Source organism: Pan paniscus, chromosome 10 (genome assembly GCF_029289425.2).
Source record: "Pan paniscus chromosome 10, NHGRI_mPanPan1-v2.0_pri, whole genome shotgun sequence".
Taxonomy (NCBI): domain Eukaryota; kingdom Metazoa; phylum Chordata; class Mammalia; order Primates; family Hominidae; genus Pan; species Pan paniscus.
In genome coordinates, this window is record NC_073259.2 from 114,875,947 (window position 1) to 114,898,767 (window position 22,821).

Below are 22,821 nucleotides of genomic sequence, written 5' to 3' on the forward strand. Positions count from 1 at the left end.
TCAGAAAAATATTGTTGGTTTATACCTTTTCAAACCCTGGGCATTTCACTTTTTAAAATCTTTGCCTGTTTCACAGCTTTACAGTTACAGAAAATGCAAACATTTGGTTTTAAACTGTTTTAGTTATTTTTATGACCACTTTCATTTACAGTTCACCAAAAATAGAAAATTAATGACTAGATTTTTCTTGAGGTTTAGCAAATTAGTGCAATTTGTTCATTTTAGATTCATGCCTCAGTGTTAAATTCGTGCCTGCCTGCTGATGCCATCAGCAGATTAATTTGGAGTTTGCTTTCCATTCAGTGGGAAATGTAGCTAGCCTTATTTCCACATGTGGAATCAGCCTCTGTCTCCCTTTCCTAAAGCTAGTGTGTTTTAAAAAGCCAATTGATTTATTTAGCAGGATATAAAGTCAGTTTTAGAAAAGTTAATTGAAATGGTCTTGTCTTCCTCCTGTTTTAACACTTTTCTAAATATCTCTGTTGATGGAAGAGAGCATGTTATTCTAGGGACTGTAAGGGGTCCCTGGAATGAAGACCACATTCCCTTCTCCCGTGCTTCCAAGGTATCAGTGAAACGTAATAAGAAAGTACAGACCAGCAGACATGTTAGAAACAGACAACCCAGTGCACACAGAGAAGTACAAGTATCTGAGTAGTCAAAGGATACCATTTAAATGAGATAAAACAGTGAGTGTCCATAGAAGTTAATTAGGAATGTCACAAAAGAGGTTAGTTCCATGATTATTTTAAAGACTTTGAAGGAAATATGCAGTAGTGGAATCTGTCATTAGGATGTGAAAGCTATATAAAGAGATCCCAAAGAATTTCCTGAGTTTTTTTCTCCATTTTAATGTTACCTCATTTCGATTTTCACTATCACAACCATGCCTGCTTGCTGTCTTTCTCTTCCTTTGCCCTTCATCCTTAGGGACTTCTTTTCTCTCTCAGCCTTTGAAGGTGGTATCATTTCAGGAGGAGAGAATATTGATGCCCTGAAAATATCAAAACTAAATCAGGAAACAATTAGTAAACAGTTGTATAAGCTGTGTTTGTATAATGCTATGGAAAAAGCAATTGCATTTCTTTGCTGGCATCTTTGTGAGACAGGAGCATTAACCCAATTTGACAAATGAGGACAGTGAAGATCAGAGAGTTTAAATTACTTAAGGAAAGTCACACAGTAGAATAACCAACAGTAGAAAATAGTGTCTACTTTAAGCTTTGTTAAGACTTCTTAAATGATAGCACTCATCCAACGGATATTTATGGAGACATAGACTAATGGAATAGAATAAATAGAGTTGATACAATCAACTGACTTACAGGTAACATTGAAGTGCAGTAGTGAAAGAATGGGCTTTTTAATAAATGGGGCTTTATCAATTGTATGGCCATATGGAAAAAAAGTGAATTTGAATCCCCATCTTATACCATACACAAAAAATTAATTTGAGATGGATAAGAGACCTAAATATACAAGGTAAATAATAAAGCTCACTGAAGAGTATCTTCATGACTTTATCTCATGCAAGTCAAACATTTCTTATATGAGCAAAGATTTCTAAAACAGGGCAAAATAAGGATAAAATTATTAATTAAAGAAATGACATTGATTTTCATTAAAGTGAATTCATCAAAAGAAGCAAAAAGACAAGACACCAGGAGGAGAAGATATGTGCAATGACTCTCTTCAGAATACACTAAAAAGTCCTACAAACCCATAAAAATAAAAATCAGACACCCCAATAGAAAAATAAGCAAAGGGCGTTCAGGTGCGGTGGCTCACGCCTGTAATCCCAGCACTTTGGGAGCCTGAGGCAGGCAGATCACGAGGTCAGGAGATCGAGACCATCCTGGCTAACACAGTGAAACCCCATCTCTACTAAAAATACAAAAAATTAGCCGGCTGTGGTGGCGGGTGCCTGTAGTCCCAGCTACTCAGGAGGCTGAGGCAGGAGAATGGTGTGAATCCGGGAGGCGGAGCTTGCAGCGAGCCAAGATCGTGCCACTGCACTCCAGCCTGGGCGACAGACCGAGACTCCATCTCAAAAAAAAAAAAAAAGAAAAAAAAAAAAAAAAGAAAAGAAAAGGGCTTGAACAGGAACTTCACAAAAGAGATATCCAAATGAGTAATAAACATATGAAAAGGTGTTCAACTTTATTAGTCACCATAAACATGCATACTACAACCAAGAAATCACTACACATCCATGAGAATGACTAAAATGAAAAAGGCTGACTCTAACAAGTATTGGTGTCCCTGTAGAGCAACTGCTGCGGTATATATTGGTATAAGTACTTTGAAACACTGTTCAGCAGTACCTGGTAAAGATTGACATATGGATATAACCTGTGAGTCAGCATCTCCTCTCTAGGGTGTATACCTGTAGATATCAAATGACATGTAAAAATTGTGTTCACATCAGCACTTTTCAAGATAGCCCCAAGCTGGAAACAATCCAAGTGTCATCAGGAGTACAGCAGATAAGTAAATTGTGGCATATTCATACATTGGAATACTATATAGCAGTGCTTTCTTAACCTATCTGTAGGTGAGGAACCAGATTTTTTTCCCTAAAAATCTGTCAGGATGAAACTCTTGTGTAATACAATATTACATACAACGCCAAACTGCTCAAAAGTTTCTAAATGTTCACACATACCTTCTGTACTCATGGTGTTGCAGGCCAGTGATGAACAGGGTGGGGACCAGCAGTGGTACACAAACATACTTCAAATAGCACTGCTCTCAAACAATGACAAAGAACAGACTGCAACTACACAGAGTAGTGTGAATGAATCTCACAAGCCAACACAAGAGTCTGTATTTTATGATTCCATAGGTGTAAAGTTCAGTAGCAACCAAAATACTAACCTGTGACATTAACAAGTTAGAATTACCCTTGAGGAGCAGAAGATGGTCATTTGTAGGGGGTATGGAAAGAATTCTGGGATTCTTAATCTTGGCATTGCATGATTTTTATGTTGGCTATATGGGTGTGCTCATTTTGTCAAAATTTAGCTGTGCGCTTATGATTTGTGCACTTTTCTGTATGTACATTATACTTAACATTTACATTAAAATGTATTGATGACCTATTAAACACACACCCTCTTTCCTCATTAAGGTAGTAGATTAGTGGAGGAAACAAAGTGTATGCAAGTAAACAAATGTGAAATTACAAATTATGATTTCATGAGAGAAAAAAGAGTCTTCTCGGAGAAGATACTTTAGCTGAAACCTGGAGTATGCAAAGGAACCAGCGATGCAAAGAGCAGAGGCAAACAATCCAGGGATTTTGGTAGTTGTTTTGAGTAGAGAAATAGAGCTAATTTAGTGGATTTAGAGTAAAAGAGGACATTGTAGACATCGGGTACAACTTGGGAGTTGATGTTATCAAAACTGGAAAAGGTAAAAAGTAGAATTTTGGTTTGCAGCTGCAAATAATGGAAAGACCAAATGGATAGATTTCCAAAAGTCTGTCAACATCAGCATGAAAAGAGAAAGATTATTATATCTAAAATAAAGGAAAATATAATTTAAAGGGAAGTGTATTCCCTAGTTAATTTTTAAAACTAAGGGAAATATGATCTTATCAAGAGTTAAGTAATGAATGCATTTCACATGGGTATTTAACATATGAGAGAATTTTTTTTTTTTTTTTTTTTTGAGACGGAGTTTAGCTCTTGTAGCCCAGGCTGGAATGCAATGGCATGATCTCGGCTCACTGCAACCTCCGCCTCCTGGGTTCAAGCAATTCTCCTGCCTCAGCCTCCCGAGTAGCTGGGATTAACAGGCTTGCACCACCATGCCCAGCTAATTTTTGTATTTTTAGTAGAGACGGGGTTTCACCATGTTGGCCAGGCTAGCCTCTAACTCCTGACCTCAGGTGATCCACCCGCCTCGGCCTCCCGAAGTGCTGGGATTACAGGCATGAACCACCGCACCCGACTCGTATGAGAGAATTTTTATTCAGGCATTTGAGATGGATAGTGAATGGGACAACATTCATTCCAACCCTTCCAGTCTCAGTGTCTCTGTCATTCCAGTAGTCCTCTTTGTTTTTCCCCTTTCCCCCTACAATGATTTATCATTTGTTTCACCTCTATCAGTCTTGCCTTTTGTTCCCTTCCTCTGTTACCCTTCCCCCAACCTTCAGATGTTATATTGAAAGTATTAAAGCACTTTTATGCATATCATCTTCTTTAATCCTTTGTAACCCTGACAGAACCCTCCAGTATTTGGAGATTCATGTGGGGAAACTGAGGCTCGGATAAACTATATGACTTGTCTAAAGTGCCGATCTGGAGTCCTGACCCCAAGTGCAGTGCCTTTATTTCAGTTAGGCCACTGAGGCCCTCTTCTCATCCAGCTCTATACATGATGATGTTATATTTAAAATGTTATGGTCCACATTATGAGTTGTGAAAGTGTGCCCTAATTGCTTGCTAGATTTTAGGAGAGACATCTTCCTAGAAGGGTTATGTGAGTTCTATATATGAATATAGGATATATGTGTATAATTTATGAAAATATATCACTTTACATGGACTTGAAATCGATGATATATTAAGAAGTTTTGGCCGGGTGCAGTGGCTGGCACCTCTAATCCCAGCACATTGGGAGGTCAAGGCGGGTGGATCACCTGTGGTCAGGAGTTCAAGACCAGCCTGGCCAACATGGTGAAACCCTGTCTCTACTAAAAATACAAAAAGAAAAAAAAAATTAGCTGGGTGTGGTGGCGGGCACCTGTAATCCCATCTACTCGGGAGGCTGAGGCAGGAGAGTCGCCTGAACCTGGAAGGCGGAGGTTGTGGTGAGCCGAGATCACACCATTGTACTCCAGCCTAGGCGACAAGAGCAAAACTCCATCTCAAAAAAAAAAAAAAAAAAAAAAAGTTTTATAATTTTTTAGTAGTTTTTGAGGTAGTTGGAGTCTTCCTGAAATATGGCATATCCAGGCTCTCTTATCACAATTGTCTCTAATTTCATGTGTCTTCTTAATTATTTAAAATCTGGAAGAAGAAAGATATGACTTTGATGCAGATAATTAAAGCAGGTGTAATGGCCCAAGATCTCACTAAAAATGAAGAAGTAAACCAAATGAGTATTCAGGGCTTAGTTTATTTCCTACTGTTTGCCTTCTTGCCTCTAACTCCCTGTGTCTCTTTAATACCACTGCCAGTGAGTAAACATTGGAGATCACTTGTTTTTCATTACTTGCTGGTAGTTCTGGGGGAATTAGGATATTAAGATTGATTAAAATGAAGTTCGTGGATTTATTGCTTTGAAAGTTAAGAGATGAGACATTTTTATTAAGGGTGTACAACCAGTCTCTGAAATAACCTGGTAACATCACATCTGTTGAAACTTTTATAATGGTTAGTAAACTGCAACAGTGCACCATAGAAAAAACGAATTTAGGCTTTTTGGAAATGAAAAAAAGTCTCTAGCGGAATTGAATCTTAAGAAGGTAAACGAGAGTGGCTAGGTCAGCATTTCTGGAAGTGGTTATGGTTGTTCATAAGAGATAGTGACTATTTACTTAGTATTGCCTCAGGAATTCTTCCTAGGATATTCTGCCATCTAAAATGTATGGTATAAGAATGCTTGTTTGGGGTGGGCAAGAGATGTAGTAAAGTAGCAGACCCCACTGTTCAGGTATTCAACCCCCAATGTTTCCTCTCTTTTTTATTTGCCATAGAGTGATTCTCATCAGTTCCGTGTAATGGCAGCTGTCCTTCGTCATTGTTTACTAATCGTAGGTCCAACTGAAGACAAAACAGAAGAGCTACACAGGTGGGTAAGCTCTGTATTGATATCCCAATGAAGGACATCATCAGTTGTTCTTGGTTTTATGCATCTAATTTCAATTATTATAAGCACAAGAAAGTGAAACTACTACAGTAAATCAGGTAACTGGTAGGTCAGAAATCATTATCATGGAAATCATTACTATGCCCTGATGAGAAATTTTTATTCTGCCCCCTTTCACTTTGTTATATTGAGGCTCAACAGGAGAAGAGAATTTGGCATTTGTTGCAAATGCCACAAATAGTTACTGTTCTTGGTTTTATCCAGAACAACAATAATAGTACACAGTTATTGAACACTTACTCTGTGGCATTGTGCTAAGTGCTTTATAACGATTAACTTCTTTAATCACCATGCCAACATTATAAGGTAGATTCTGCAATTTTTCCCTTTTACTAGTTGAGGAAACTGATGCATAGAAAGATCAAGCAATTTCTCTGAGATTATACAGCCCTAACAAGTGAAAGAGCTGGGATTTAAACCCTGCTTTTAATTACTACACTTAACTAGTACTCTCACTAATTTCATTTGAAGAGTACTTACCAAAAAGTATATATTTTGGCAATGATAGTTTTATTTTTTAAAAAAACTTGTAAGAATTAGGGCATAGTGTCTAGCATTAAAATATATAAAATAGGCCAGGTGTGGTGGCTCATGCCTGTAAACCCAACACTTTGGGAGGCCAAGGCCGGTGGATCACTTGAGGACAGGAGTTTGAGACCAGCCTGGCCAACATGGTGAAACCCCGTCTCCATTAAAAATACAAAAAAAGTAGCTGGGCATGGTGGCATATGCCTGTAATCCTAGCTACTCGGGAAGCCGAGGCAGGAGAAACACTGAACCTGGGAGGTGGAGGTTGCAGTGAGCCAAGGTCGCACCATTGCACTCCTGCCTAGGCAACAGAGTGAGACTCCATCTCAAAAAATTAATTAATTAATTTTAAAAGTAAATAAAATATATAAAATAGTTCAGCTGGGTGCTGTGGCTCATGCCTGTAATACTAGCACTTTGGGAGGCTGAGGCGGGCAGATCACTTGAGTTCAGCCTGGGCAACATGGCAAAACCCTATCTCTACTAAAAATACAAAAATTAGCTGGGTGTGGTGGCGCACGCCTGTAGACCCAGCTACTTGGGAGGCTGAGGTGGGAGAATCTCTTGAACCTCAGGAGGCGAAGGTTGCCATGAGCCGAAATTCCACCACTGCACTCCAGCCTGGGTGACAAAGCGAGACCCTGTCTCAAATAAATAAATAAAATAGTTCAAATTTTGCGACTTGTCCGTTACAACTATTAACGGACTGCTGTAAAAATTTATTGTACTCTGAGAACAACTGAATAAGAATTAATGCATTTTTCCAGTTCTCTTTCCATTCTGGATCAGATTTACAATAACAAGAGTTCTGACTTCATCATGATGCTACTCATGATGCTTTATTCTATATGAATACAAATGGCATTTTAAACAATTCAAATAAACTCATATCTGCAAACAAATTACTTTGGCATTAACTCTACAAAGGATTTAACATAGGGTTGTTCTTAATAGTAGAAATTCCTTTTTGAACACTTAAAATATTCAGTTTTCCAAAATACGGCTTAAATAAAACTATAGAAACACAGCCACAGTATAAAATGAAACATATGCTTAATTGTTATTTTTCAATTAAATCCATATTATTTTAGTTATGATCAGCAACTTATTATTTGATATTGTACTGAATTTGCTGGTAGGTTATCTCAGTGTACTCCCTGCCCTGCAGCCGGTCAAAAGACTGTTTTTCTTGATTAAAAAATGTAATTTTTTTTCTGTAGCTACAAATCAAACATTCCTTTAGTTTTCTTAAGACAGTACCTTTAAAAAAAGTCAGATTAACTGCAATAAATCATATCCTAACAAGATTTTATTAAACATTTTGACCCACTGTAATTTTTTTCGTAATTAAGAGACACTAGAAATTTAGACCCTAAAACTAAAAGAAAATGCTCTTATAAGCCCAAGAGTAAATTGATTTTTTTTAAGAAGTCAGATATCACAAGTTAAATAATCATACAAGGATGTGAAAGGAAGGCACTTTGACCAAGATTGCTATACTAGTCACAAATACATTGCCAAAGATTTCTCCAAATAATGAATTTAATATCTTGACGCAGCACCCAGTATTTGTTGAAAGAGAGCAAAACTATGTAATAGAGGTTTTTAAAATAAAATTTTTTTAAAGAAGTCGTATTTATTTTCCTTAGTGATGCTAGCTTTTTTCCTTAAATTTGCTTTTGTCTTAAAAGTTATTTTGATAAAAACCTATCGGCTTCACTGTAAATAAGGAGCATGCCTAGAGCCACAGACAGGATTTATGAGTATTTCTCAGAGGCTTTCCTGGGAGATTGAGGTTGCTGCTGACTTAACAGTTTATCTGGAATGGCCTTGCATGTTCCTTTAATCAGAATTAGAGTGATTAGTATCATTTTGAGCAGTAATGATTCTAGGCTAATCCATTTAAATACAACGAAAATGGCACTAACCTCAAAGTGCTATTTTAGGAAGCTTCTGTTAGTGATCCTGAAAACAATTTTTCTGTGTGTGTGTGTTTTAAGCATAAAAATTTTTTTAAAAGGATTTCAAAGTAACATCTCAAATTCCATTTTTGAAAGTTATTTTCTAAGTTTGTTTTTGCTTTTTTTTGGACACTTTGATTTGCTTTAAAGAAAAGTTTAATGAAATAGGTAACCCTGGGTAGCACAGTGTATGGTTGTGCGTTATCATCAAACCCAAAGAGTTGTGATGGTGATTAAATGAGAGGTTCATAAAGCACCTCTTCCCTGGCAATGAGAAAATACTCAGTAAATGGCACTTGCTGCCGCTGCTGCCACCACTGCCACTGTGCCACTGATGTGCTACTTCTATTAGGATTATGATAAACATACTGGATTTTAGAATATTTAGTTATTTTAAATCTTTTTTTAAAAGTTGTTTGTTGATTTTGATACGCTGTTTAGGAACTTATGCCTATGTTTATCCTGTGATCGTGTAAAGACATCTTTTTTCTTTTAATCCAAGTGTTTCTGAAGCCAGATAAGTTCTATGATATATGCATGTTAGGAGCCTATAAAGGTGCTTTAGGAGAAAAGTAAGTTAAAAAAAATAGCCTGGCAGCTTTTTCTGATACGTTGTCTTTGTAAGACAGTGCAATTTTTTCAGAGAAGTCAAGAGGACATGGACATAGAGATGAAATGAGTTAGCTCGTAAAGACAGCAGACCTTGACCTTCATTTCCACTAATCAACATTTTATATGGCTTTTAAAATCTATTCTTTCATTTCCTTTTGTCTGTACTTAATGGTAACAGGTAGGTTGCTGGTATGATCCACCTTTTTTGCTCCATTGAAGGACATCCTAATTCTGTTCATTTCTATGTGCCTGAAAGTATTTTCAGCACTCCAGTCCATAATCAACAAGCTTATGCATAAATACTTAGCCCAAAAAAGTTGGCATGTGGTTGTGGTTTTATTTTATTTTGGAGAGAAGGGAAGAAATCAGGATGGCCTATATGCTGATGAGAGGAGGGGAGGACCGGATTTGATTTAATTTATTTTAGGCTCTCAATCTCGTTTTCTTTTACTCACTGAGTGCATTGGTATTTATAAAGCTGTTTGTTACTGTTTCTTTGTTTAGACTAATTCATTTTGTCTCACATATTGAAGGGGACAATATAGTACATAATACAGTACCTAATAACACCTTATTACAGTGCTAAATACAATGCCTTAAACATGGCAGTCTTTTTTTCTTTCAGTTTTTTTTATAGTGGTAAAATACAGTTATAAAATTTGCCATCTTTTAAGTGTACAATTTGGTGGTTCTGTTTATAATGTGCAACCATCACCACCATCCTTCTCCGTAACTCTTTTCATTTATTCATTAAGATGGCTCCATCTTCTCCACTGCACACAGAGGTGTTTTTCAAAAAGCAAATGCCTGCTTTAAATCTTGTCATGGCTCCTCTTTGTCTTAAGGAATAAGAGAAAACTTTTTGGCAGCAGGATTGGTGGGGGATCATTGTGCAAGTATTTATGATCTGTAGTCTCATGTGGAAAATCTGTTTCTCCTGATTAGTTCTCTCTTTCATCCTGTATATATGATTCTACCAAACCTTTGAATATATATATGTGAGAGTTTATTTCTGAGCTCTCTATTCTATTTCATTTGTCTGTATGGCTTCAGGCCAGTAACACACTGTTTTGGTTACTGTAGCTTTATAGTAAGTTTTGAAATGAGTAAGTGTGAGTTCTCCAGCTTTGTTCTTTTTCAAGATTATTTTGACTATTCAGAGTCCCTTGAGATTCCATATGAATTTTAAAGTGGGTTTTTCTATTTCTAAAAAAGAGTGTCATGGGGATTTTCATAAGGATTGCATTGAACCTATAGAATGCTTTGGGTTGTATTAACATTTTAACAATACTGTCTTCTAATTACACAAGGCAGACTTTTAATAAATGTTTGAAAATTGATTTCATGTGTTTATTAATTAAGCACTACTATGTGTTAGGCACTATGTTGAGTAACAAAGGTGAATACAGCACAGTCTCTGTTCTCCATGACTCGCTAATCAATAGATAAGACAGATTTGTAAGTAAATAGGTAGAGTTGTTTTGATGAGTGCGGTATTAGACATGAATAAGCTTATATAGTTGTACAGAAAAGGATAATTTACTTTGGAGAGATTGAGAAGGGGTTTGGATTGGTTTTGTTGTAATCATAAAGCTCTTAGCTCTTTAAGCTGACTCTCTGTAAATGACAGTCATCTAGGTGAACAGATGTTTTCTGAACTATAGCTGAACACTGGTCTTAGAGGACTTCACAATGCATACCTGGAGGAACATGGAGACTAAATTCCCAGACTGCCCGATTTAAATTAAGACCCTCCCTCCCCCTCATGCACATATCTTGTCACTGTCTTATCATCTGCTTTATTTTTTTTATAAGGAGAAAAGACATAAATGTTAGGAAAGCTAAATAACAATTCGAGACAGGGATAGAGAGATATCACAGATTTTTTTTAGTAGTTTCCCAGTAAATTAATTATTCAAATAATAATTGCTAATAGAATTCAAAGGGCAACGTCACTATGGTCTGTCATGATGAAGAAAGTCTTCCTTGCTCGAATGATACCTGTCCTGGCCTTTTCCAGACTTCTAGTCCTCTGATGATTCCTTTTTCTCCTATCTCTAAGTCCTCTTATAGATTTCCTTTCTTCCATCTCTATTCTAAAACATTTGTTCATCATTTCAACCTGCTCCACTCCATTACCATGTCCTGCCAGTCTTAAAGCACTCAACCCTAGATCTGTCAGCTCACCTTCTTTCTCCACAGGCTGCTGAGCCCTAAGGGAAAGTTTTACCTAACCTGACAGATGGCTCCATCTTCTCCACTGCACACAGAGGTGTTTTTCAAAAAGCGGATTTCTACTTTAAGTCCTTTCGTGGCTCTTCTCTGTCTTAAGGATTAAGAAAAAAAAAATTTTTTTAATCACTGTGCATGTGTTTATGATATGCAGTCTTATGTAGAAAATCTGTTTCCCCTGGTCAGTTCCCACTTTCATCCCATGTATATGATTCTACCAAACCTTTGCAACTCTCTAAAGGCCTTCTGCACCCCCTTGTCCTCAGAAGATAACATGTTTTTACTTAGTTTTTATTATGGATATTTGGGGTGGCCTGGCAACATGGTGTAGGGGTTGTGAGATTATGAGAGAGCTTAAAGCCTTCAAATACATCTTAGCATGGCCATTGAAGCCTGACATCTGGATTAAATCTAAACCCTTTCAACAAGACTTCAGGGCAGAATATCATGCTAAAGTGTCAGAGTCTCTGCCTAATAAATTGGGCAAAATGCTGTTATCATGGCAATATGCCAGTAACTTCTGAATGAGGGAAACCGTCTCTGGTTGCATTGTATTGGATGAATCCATGGAATTGGATCTGAGGCATTGGCCTTCACCTTGGGAACTCTCTGCCCCGACAGCATTCGTCTTTCTGTTATCAAGCAACACATTTGCATGGCATGGAGCCACTTCCTCCCTTTGCCTCCAGGAGCCTACCATTCCACAATCTGCATGACTTTGTATTCAAGCTACTCTGCTCTTCTTTCTCTTCCTTAGACATAGATGCCTTATTAGGGCCTTTACACTTGCTCTGTCTACTGCGTGGAATCCTTTTCCCAGATCTTTAAGAGGCTGAGTCCTTCTTGACACTGAGAACTCAGCTCAAATGTCACTTCCTCAGTTAGGCCTTCCCTGACTGCCTAATTTAGATTAAGAACTCCCTCCCAGCCCCCTGCCACCACACACACACATATCTTGTCACTATCTTATCATCTGCTTTATTTTTTTCATGGTACTTATCACTAACTGAAATAATCTTCATCTTTTATTTTTCCACTTGTTTATTGTTTCTCTCCTTCATTAAATTGTATGTAATCCCAGCATTTTGGGAGGCCAAGGCGGGTGGATCGCCTGAGGTCATGAGTTCGAGGCCAGCCTGGCCAACATGGTGAAACCACATCTCTACCAAAAACACAAAAATTAGATGGGCGGGTGGCAGGCACCTGTAGTCCCAGTTACTCAGGAGGCTGAGGCCGGAGAATCGCTTGAACCTGGGGGGCTGAGATTGCAGTGAGCTGAGATGGGGCCACTGCACTCCAGCCTGGGAGACAGAGCAAGACTCTGTATGAAAAAAAAAAAAATTTTATGCTTAAAAAGAGTGAAGATTGTGTCTGTCTTCTCTGCCATTATATACCCAACACCTAGAACAGGTATACTTAGTAAATGCTCAATAAATATTAGTTGGATGAAGGGATGGATAGATAGATGATCTTGCTGACCTCTTAAGAGGCTAATTGGAAACTGTCAAGCAGGATCGTTCTTAAACCCTTAATTCCCCATCCCTACCTATAAGTGTACTGTAAAATGTACCTATTCTTTCCTGTTTTCTGCCAATCTCAGGAAATTAAGTGGCTCTCTCGCTGCCCAAGGTTAATGCCCACACCTTTTTCTTCTGCCTCTTGAGGCCTTATTTCAGCATTGAACTCCTCCTCTAGTTCTTCAATCTCTTCTTTGGGCTTTATCCCTTCAATATGTGACATGCTGAGATCTATCCCTTTTGTGAGGAAAAAAAAATCTTTTATCGGATCTTTGTCACCTCAGAGATATGACCCTGTTTCTTCCCTTCCCTTCACAGCTAAGTTTTTTGACAGTGTTTTGTGTGCCATTAGCCTCTAAATATTTTGGTCATATTCCTAATCAATAAAAATTTTTGAATACACCCTCAAGTATATTTATTTACATATACCTTATATATATATGCTGCTAAACTGACACACGAAATAATGAAATTATATACAAATAATAAAAAGGGATAACATAGAGATTAATATTTTAAAATAGATTTTTAAAATTAACCTGCCACAAACTTTCAAAATTATCAGCTGGGCGTGGTGGCTCACGCCTGTAATTCCAGCACTTTGGGAGGCTGAGGTGGGCAGATCACTTGAGGTCAGAAGTTCGAGACCAGCCTGACCAACATGGAGAAACCCTGTCTCTATTAAAAATACAAAATTAGCAAGGCATGATGACGCATGCCTGTAATCCCAGCTACTTGGGAGGCTGAGGCAGGAGAATCGTTTGAACCTGGGAGGCAAAAGTTGCGGTGAGCTGAGATCGCGCCACTGCACTCCAGCCTGGGTGACAGAGTGAGACTCTGTCTCAAAAAAAGAAAAAAAAATTATCAAATAGCAGAAGTTTTTCTTTATGTTCTGCACACTTACTATTTAAGTACCTTGTTAATTGTGGTGGCTTTGAACTATCATTAGCTAATAGCTGTGGGCACATTATATACTTGATGTGTTTGGATGTTTTGTCCCCACCAAATCTCATGTTGAAAGGTGACCTCCAATGTTGGAGGTGGGCCTAGTGGGAGGTGTTTGAGTCATGGGGGTGGATCCTCATGAATGCTTGGTGCTGTCCTCCCCATAACAAGTAAGTTCTCACTCTGTGATCACTCGAGATCTAGCTGTTAAAAGAACCTAGCACCTTCTCCCCCTCTTTCTTGCTGCCGCTCTTGCTGTGTGATACTCCTGCTCTCCCTTCGTCTTTCACCATAATTGTAAGCTTCCTGAGACCCTCACCAGAAGCCAGTAAGATACAAGTGCTATGCTTGTACATCCTGCAGAACTGTGAGCCAAATAAACCTTTCTTTATAAATTACCCAGTCTCAGCTATTCCTTTATGGGACTAATACAGTATTTAAGGCAAGACTCCTTAGTATTGTAGTAGTTGTGAATTTATGTTACAGATAATTTCCAGTTTTTCTAAAACTAGTTTCTTGTCAGATCTGTTTGGATTGTCCTTGTTTTGACTCATGATAATGGCATACAAAAGGCTCTGCCATTTTCTTATCCTTTGCTTATACTAATTATCTTCAATGTTGGTGTCTTTGTATTATAGGAATTATTTAAAACAGTTTGTTCATTTTACAAGAATTGGTTTAGTTAAAACTGGATATAATATATAAACCCAGTTAACTGGGCATATGTAAATTGTAATATGACCAATGAAGAAAGCAAATGAGTGACCAGGAAGGAAGGACATCACTGCTACCCTTCTGTAACATGGAATTTTAACTCTTCTCTCAATTTTAATACTTCTTTCAAAGTATCTCAAGATACTTTGCATTTGTTTGTGACATGGGGAGCATTTGATTTATGGTTCAGGTCTGGGTACCAATGTCAATTCATTTATAAAATATTAGTAAAGCTTAATTTCTTTTCAACTTTTTAGATAAAAATAATAAAAAAACTATTTTGGCTGGGCGTAGTGGCTCACGCCTGTAATCCCAGCACTTTGGGAGGCCGAGGCAGGCAGATCACGAGGTCAGGAGATCAAGACCATCCTGGCTAACACGGTGAAACCCCGTCTCTATTAAAAATACAAAAAAATCAGCCAGGTATGGTGGCGGGTGCCTGTAGTCCCACGTACTTGGGAGGCTGAGGCAGGAGAATGGCGTGAACCTGGGAGGCAGAGCTCGCAGTGAGCTGAGATTGCGCCACTGCACTCCAGCCTGGGCGACAGAGCGAGACTCTGTGTCAAAAAAAAAAAAAAAAGTAGAACTCTTTTCTTCCCACACCCAGTAGATCATCTTATGTACCTCCAGGGTTGTATCTACCTCATTTTGCAGACTACTGGTTTGTACTTACCGTTTCCATGGCTTTACCCTCTATTCATTCTTCAGCCCACTGTAATCAGGCTTCTGCATCTATTCCTCTGCCAGCACAACTCTGGTTTAAGGTCATTAGTAAGTTACCTTATCATAACATACAAGACTTTTTATAATGTCCCCACCCCATTTCATACATACATAAATAGACCTTTCTGGTCTTATTACCTACTAAGACCCCTCCTTTAGAGGCCTTATCATTTGCTTTAGGTTTAGGAACCTGTTTTCAGTTCCCCACAAGTACCATAATCTCTCATTCCTCCAAATTTTTGCTATTCCCTCTTATAGTGGAATATGTCTGCTGTTCAGAAGCTCCTTAATTGTTGACATTTACTATGTGCCAGGCAGAATGCTTTGCATGCCTTTCTTCATTTAATACCCACATCAACCTGGTAAGTTTAAGCTCCTTTATTTTAGAGGTAGGACAAGGCCTAGAAGAGGTTGTATAATTTGCCTAAGGCATACTAGAATTCAAACCCAGTGCTTTACTAATTATGTTATGCTGCCTTCCCTTACGAAAAGGAGTTTATTTTCTTTTTTATACCTGGCACCTAGCACAAGGCATAGCAAATATTATATTTGTTGAATGAATAAAGTGAGGTTTGAGCTAGTCTTAAAGAATGAAAATGTTCTAGGCAGGAGAAAACATGGACAAATACAGAAAAGAGAGTATGTCTACAGCACATTTAGAGAACAATGACCTGGTCACCATGGGTTAAAAGGTATTTCACTGAGGGTAGCATTCAGGGGTCTTTCCATTCAAAGTTTTCTTGAAGCTTCCCCACTTGTTGCTGCTGTAGTCATCTCTTGTTCTTTGTAGCAAAACTCCTTTAAGTGGTGACTATCTGATTCCTCTACTGTTCTTTTGAATCCAGTTCACCGAGGCTTTTAGCCTCACTACTCCACTTAGAATGGCTATTGTTAGGGTCACTAGTGACTTCTGTGTTGCTAAATCCAGTGGACATTTTTCAGTCATCTTACTTGATCTGTCAGCATCATTTGACACAGATCATCACTCCATTCTTAGATACCATGCTGTCTTGGTTTTCCTCTTACCTAACTAATTGTAAATTCTTTGTCTACTCCTCAGCCTCTGAATGATTGATCGAGTGCTCCAGTCTCAGCTTTCATAGTCTTTTAATCCACACTCACTCCTTTACTGATCTAATACAGTCTTCTCTTTAAATACCATCTACATGCTGATGACTTTTCAGTTTATATCCCTCTGTAACCCTGATCTCCCTCCCTGAACTCCAGACTCACCTAGCTAATTTCCTATTAACATCTCCACTTGGATGTCAACTAGACACCCCAAACTTAACATCCAAAATTAAACTCTCTATCATCCCCCTAAAAAGCTTCTTCTCTTGCAGTGTTTCCCATTTTCAGTTTATGGCACCTCCAGCTTTTCACTTGCTAAGGCTAGAACTTTAGATTCTCTCACACTCCACACTAGCCTGTCAGGAAATCCTTCATTATGTATCAAATGAACCACTTCACTGTTAATACCTTGTGCACTCACCTGAATTATTGCAGTAACATTCTAACTATTCTCCCTTACCTTTGATGGCCTACTGACTGTCCTCAATGCAGTAGCCAGAGTGACCTTTTTAACCTAAGTTAAGAGGATCTCATCATGCAAAACCCTGCAATGAATGATTTTCCACTTCCATCAGAATAAGATCTAAAGTTATAATATCCTACAAGACCAATCTGGTCTTCTCTGTTATCTACCTGATGTCATATCCTACTCCTCTTATGTATGGTGGGTCAGCCACACCACCTTCTTTACTGTTCTTCAGACATGCCACTGCTCCTGCCCCAGAGCCTTTGCTTTTACTCTTCTTCCTCTGATGCTCCTTCCTCAGTCACATTACTCTCTCTCTAATCCCTTCAAGTCATTTAAATAACTCATCTCAGTGAAGCCTTCCCTAACCATCCTATTTAAAAGTATAACCCGGCCGGGCGCAGTGGCGCACGCCTGTAATCCCAGCACTTTGGGAGGCTGAGGCAGGCGGATCACGAGGTCAGGAGTTCGAGACCAGCCTGACCAACATGGCGAAACCCCGTCTCTACTAAAAATACAAAAATTAGCCAGGCATGGTGGCACACATCTGTAATTCCAGCTACTCAGGAGGCTGAGGCAGGAGAATCGCTTGAACCCAGGAGGCGGAGGTTGCAGCGAGCCAAGATGGCGCCATTGTACTCCAGCCTGGGCGACAGAGCAAGACTGTTTCTCAAAAAAAAAAAAAAAAGTATAACCCATACATACTAGTTTACCCTCATGGGTTCTTCCCCCAGAGCACTTATCACCTTCTAGCATATTATTTAATTAACTTTAAAAAAATTTTATTGACTTTTCTGTCCATGCCAGAGAATAAGTTCTGTGAGGACAGGAATTTTTTCTTTATTTTCTTTGTGATACCTGCCTGAAATAGTGCCTGGCACAAGTAAATAATAAATAATTACTGGATTGAGTTAGATTAAATAAAATTATTTATTTACATCTGAAAATCTTTTGTTTTTTGTTTTTTGTTTTTGTTTTGACAGAGAGTCTCACTGTGTTGCGCAGGCTGGAGTGCAGTAGTGCAGTCTTGGCTCACTGCATCCTCTGCCTCCTGGGTGCAACCAGTTCTCCTGCTTCATCCTCCCAAGTAGCTGGGATTACAGGCACGCGCCAGCATGCCTGGCTAATTTTTGTATTTTTAGTGGAGATGGGGTTTTAGCACGTTGGCCAGGCTGATCTCGAACTCCTGACCTCAGGTGATCCACCCACCTCAGCCTCCTGAAGTGCTGAGATTACAGGCGTGAGCCACCACACCTGGTCGGGGATCGTTCTTTTCATTGCCTGAATCATTTCAGATGGTTTTATTGTGGTTTGGTTGATACACAAAAAGCTGTACATAGTTAATGTATACAACTTGATGAGTTTGGAATTCTAAGTAAACACCTGAGAGGTATTACCATAATCAAGGCCATAAACTTTGTCATCAAAACAGTTTTTGTACTGGCATAAAACAGACATATTGACCAACAGAACAAAAGAAAGAGTCCAGAAATAAACTCATGCATATATAGTTATCTTCAACAAGGGTGCCAAGAATACACAACGGGGAAAAAAATAGTCTCTTCAATAAATGGTTTTGGGAAGACTGGATTTCACTAAAAGAATGAAATTGAATCCTTATCTCACATCATACACAAAAATCAACTCAAAATAGATTAAAGACTTAAATGTAAAACCTAAAACAATAAAACTCTTAGAAGAACACTTAAATTAGCCAGGCATGGTGGCACACCTGTAGTCCCAGCTACTCCGGAGGCTCAGGTGGGAGGATCACTTGAACTTGAGAGGTTGAGGCTGTAATGAGCTGTGATCACACTACTGCATTCTAACCTAAAACCTAAGCAACAGAACAATACCCTGTCAAAAAAAAAAAAAAAAAAAAAAAAAAAAGAGGGAGGAGGAGCAGGAGGAGCAGGAGCAGGAAACGTAAGAGAAAAAGCTTACGGACATTGGTCTTGGCAATGATTTCTTGGGTATGACACCAAAAGCACAGGCAACAAAAGCAAATATAGACAAGTCGAATTACATGAAACTAGAAAACTTCTGCACAGCAAAGGAAACAGTCAACAAAATGAAAAGGCAGCTTAAGAAATGGGAGAAAGTATTTTCAATCCATATACCTCAAGAGGTTAATATCTAAAAACCTATTAAAAAACTCTTAATAGCCAAAAAAAAACACCTGATTTTAAAATGGGCAGAGAACCTGAATAGACATTTAACCAACGAAGACATGCAAACAGACAACAGGTACATGAAAAGGTACTTAACATCACTAATGCAAATCAAAACCTCAATATCATCTCATACCTTGTTAGAAGGGTTATTCCAAAAAAAAAAAACCTCAAAAAACAAAAGATAATCATTGGTAAGGTTGTGAAGAAAAGGAAATCTTTTTACACTGTTGGTGGGAATGTAAATTAGTATAGCCATTATGGAAAACAGTGTGGAGTTTTCTCAAAAGATGAAAAATAGAATTATTTGATTCAGCAATCCCGCTTCTGGGAGTATATCCAAAGGAAATAAAATCACTGTTTCAAAGAGATATCTGCATTTTCATCACATGGTCCTTACAGCACTGTTCACAATAGCCAAGATACTGAAACAACCTAAATGTCTATCAGTCAGATGAATGGATAAAATGTGCGTATATATGTATACACACACAGAGCAGAATCAGTAGAGTATTATTCAGCCTTTAAAAAAAGAAGGAAATCCCATCACTTGGAACAACATGGGTGGATCTGGAGGGCATTATGATAAGTGAAATAAACCAGGCACAGGACAAATACTCCATGATCCCACTTTTATGAGGAGTTTAAAATAGTGAAGCTTGTAGAACTAGGTAGTAGAATAGTGGTTATCTGGGGCTGGGGAGAGGAGTAAATGGGGAGGTGTCAGTCAAAAGATACAAAGTTTTAGTTATGCAAGATAAGGTCTGGAGATCTCCCGTGTAGCAGAGCCTATAGTTAGCAATACTGTATTGTATACTTAGAATGTTGCTAAGGGAATAGGTCTTACGTTAAGTGCTCTTACCACAAAAGAAAAAAATACTTTTCAAAGATTTTGAGGGGTTTGGGTGCAGTGGCTCACGCCTGTAATTCCAGCACTTTGGGAAGCCATGGCAGGAAGATTGCTTGAGCCCAGGAGTTTGAGACCAGCTTGGGGAGCATAGTGAGACCTTGTCTCTACTAAAAATTAAAAAATTAGCAAGGGGCATGGTGGTGTGTGCGTGTGGTCCCAGCTACTCAGGAGGCTGAGGTGGGAGGATCATTTGAGCCCGGGAAGTCAAGGCTGCAGTGAGCCGTGATCATGCCCACTGTACTCTGGCCTGGGCAAGAGACTCTATCTCAAAAACAATTTTTTTTAATGAATAAAGAGGGCAAAAGGAAAATCTTTTGGAGATTTTAAGATTCGTTTACATAGACTTTACAGCCTTGAAAAAAGATGTGTAAGCCCCAAATATAAAGAAGATACATTTGACCAGCAAGATTTATTAACAACTATGGATCTACGTGTGCCATATCATGTTCTTCAGTGTAATTTCATGTTTTTGTCCAGCGATTCACAGAGGACTAGATTTTAGATTGCCTTTCCTCTCCCACAACTGACAAGGCTTTAATCAGGGCATTAAGGAGTTCTAAATAGGTCTTGCTTTTGAATCTGCATATCAGGAGGGGGCTGGGAGCATGAGCGGGAGGATGTCATGTCTCAGTGATTAATGATCTCTAGGAAGCTGAAAAGGGGAGTGTAATATACACAGTATTTCTACCCCCTGGAGTAGGAATGCAAACACTATTGTGCAGATCTGTGCATAGTCACTGACTTCCTGGTAGCTGGAGAATTTCATACGCTCTTCTACCACAAATAAAACTGTCAGAGAAGTGACAGAGCTCAAAAAGCTGGCCTTCCTTACTTAAAAAGAACAGCTCAAACACAGTGAGCCAGAAAATTAATTTTGTAGTTGTTTGGAAACCAAGTTGTTAAATAAGAAATAAGAAAATGGGAACTTTTCTTGAAAAGCCTAAAACCTCCAAATATTTGTTGAATCAAAGTCTACATTTGGTTTCTTAAATTTACTGAATTCCTGGAAACTGCTTACTTTAAACGAATTTAAAGGGGAAACATTCCTTTGTAATGAAATGACCCATCTTAAACTTTTCAATCTGGTCTCTGGTAGGTTCAGAGCATCATACGGTCAGTGTATTTAAGAGCCTATTGCCTGATGTTTAGGGAAAAAATCATAACATTTCAGAATGGCTTGTATACAGTTTTTGAAAATAATTCTAAGGTAGAGTTATTTCCCCCCTTTTATTCTCAATGAATCTATGGTATTATTTAGTAACAAATTCTAAGTGCTTAAGATAGAAGCAAAACGTTCTGAACTATAGATAAGATAAACTACAGATATTTGCAAAAAAAAGTTTTAAGAGAAAGTTTTGCGGAAAGCTTATATTTCAGCCACCTTTGATTATTTACCAATAACCAAATATAGAGATTTTGTGCATAACACCAGTAGCAGCAGCAGTATTTGGTTTTAGTGAGGGCAACCAAATAACTTGTATTTTACTAGGAACCATTTATTCATATGACTTGTTAAATTATTTTTTGCTCTTGATTCATTTTTTTGATGCCCTATACATTACCACTTTCTGTTCTGCATTGTCTAACTTTTCAACTGACTTGTTACTGGTTTTTATTTTTCCATAATATAAAAAGAAAAGAAATATTCATTCTTGGGGAGGTGGAGCACAATTCAGGGTAGAGGAAAGAAAAATTTTTGTATTTCTATTTCTTTGTTTTTCTGTTAGTTTTGCTTTGTTTTTCAGGGTGTCACTATAATCTAAAGTAGAAGGAGCTGCTGGTCTAAATTAAGGCAGTATCAGATAGATGAAGCTCTAAATTTGGTTTCCAAGTGGTTGGACTTTTAAATTGCATTTGCAGGAGTTTATTTTTAGTCAGGATGTGGTTATTTTTAGATCTGCTTCTCTGTCACTAGGAAATAAAATGCCTGTCTTTCCATTGTTGATCAGGAAGTTCTAAGGCACAGGCATATAAGAGCCAGTTAGCCAGAACACCACCACTCCTTTTAGATGAAAGAATATGAAATAACTCATGGAAGAAAATATGTTTGTTGAGAACATATCTAATTTTGAAATTGTTAGTGTCATTTTAATCTTTTGTACACTGAACAACAGAACAAGGTTTTTAGGGAATGCCAAAAATATAAGGTTTGGGTTCCCCCTACTGGTGTGCATCCCAGTCTCGTGTATTCATTAATACACAGCTGAAAGGCCTAGGGGCTAGAGATTAGAAATAGCTATATTAACTTCATTTAGAGACCTGATGATAAGAAAGAGAGAAAAAACTCCATTTCCCTTTTTCTGCATATGTCTTACAAAAATTGGGATGATTTTAAAATTGTATTTTCTACATTTAGAAAGAATAAAACTTAATTCTACCATATTTGGTTTACTGTTGTTGCTACTGATAAGCTGCTTATTTTCAGTGCTTCTCAAATGCTTTATGTTGTAATCTAAGGAATAATAAAACACCAGTGGATCCACAAAAGGATTTAAAATCCCAGGGAAGAAATGCAAAGCTAGCATTGTTGCCATAATAAAATTAAGGAGCTGGCATTAAAGCTCACTAATTCCTATTTTAGCATTTCAGAAAGTGACATGACATCATGTGATTGTGTCTGTCTATTCAACATTTTTTTTTTTCTAATTTGTACAACATATATTTGAAACAGTTTTTTATTTCCTATCTCATAGTGTCAAGTGTCCATAATGGCTCATTTTTGGAAAAGAAATATTTTAATTGACTCTTAAAAGTCACTTTTGAACTTCTTATTATGTTTGCATTTTAAAGGACTATTCAATCAAGTTAAAATATTGTATTTTTTTAATTGCTTTTCAGCAATGCAGTCAACCTTTTAAGCAATGTTCCGGTCTCTTGTTTGGATGTTCTCATTTGTCCGTTAACCCATGAAGAAACAGCCCAAGAGGCAACGACTCTAGATGAACTGCCCAGTAATAAAACAGCTGAGAAAGAAACAGTTTTGAAAAACAATACCATGGTATACAATGGTATGAATATGGAGGCCATTCATGTTTTACTTAATTTTATGGAGAAGAGAATAGACAAGGTAAGGCTGATAAAATGGAAGCCC

General features: G+C 37.9%; 1 protein-coding gene across 9 annotated transcripts in view; it reads left to right on the top strand.

The window, feature by feature from the left end:
* RIC8B (RIC8 guanine nucleotide exchange factor B) overlaps positions 1-22,821 on the top strand; it is a 117,568-nt gene that overhangs the window by 50,359 nt on the left and 44,388 nt on the right. For all 9 annotated transcript variants that reach the window (XR_008620483.2, XM_014347331.5, XM_055096078.2 and 6 more), the window contains 2 exons: positions 5,708-5,802; positions 22,569-22,797. Coding sequence is in view for 8 of the 9 variants with exons in the window: in XM_014347331.5 (XP_014202817.1) it covers positions 5,708-5,802; positions 22,569-22,797 (324 nt within the window). In the remaining variant the exon portion in view is untranslated. The remainder of the gene's footprint in view (positions 1-5,707; positions 5,803-22,568; positions 22,798-22,821) is intronic.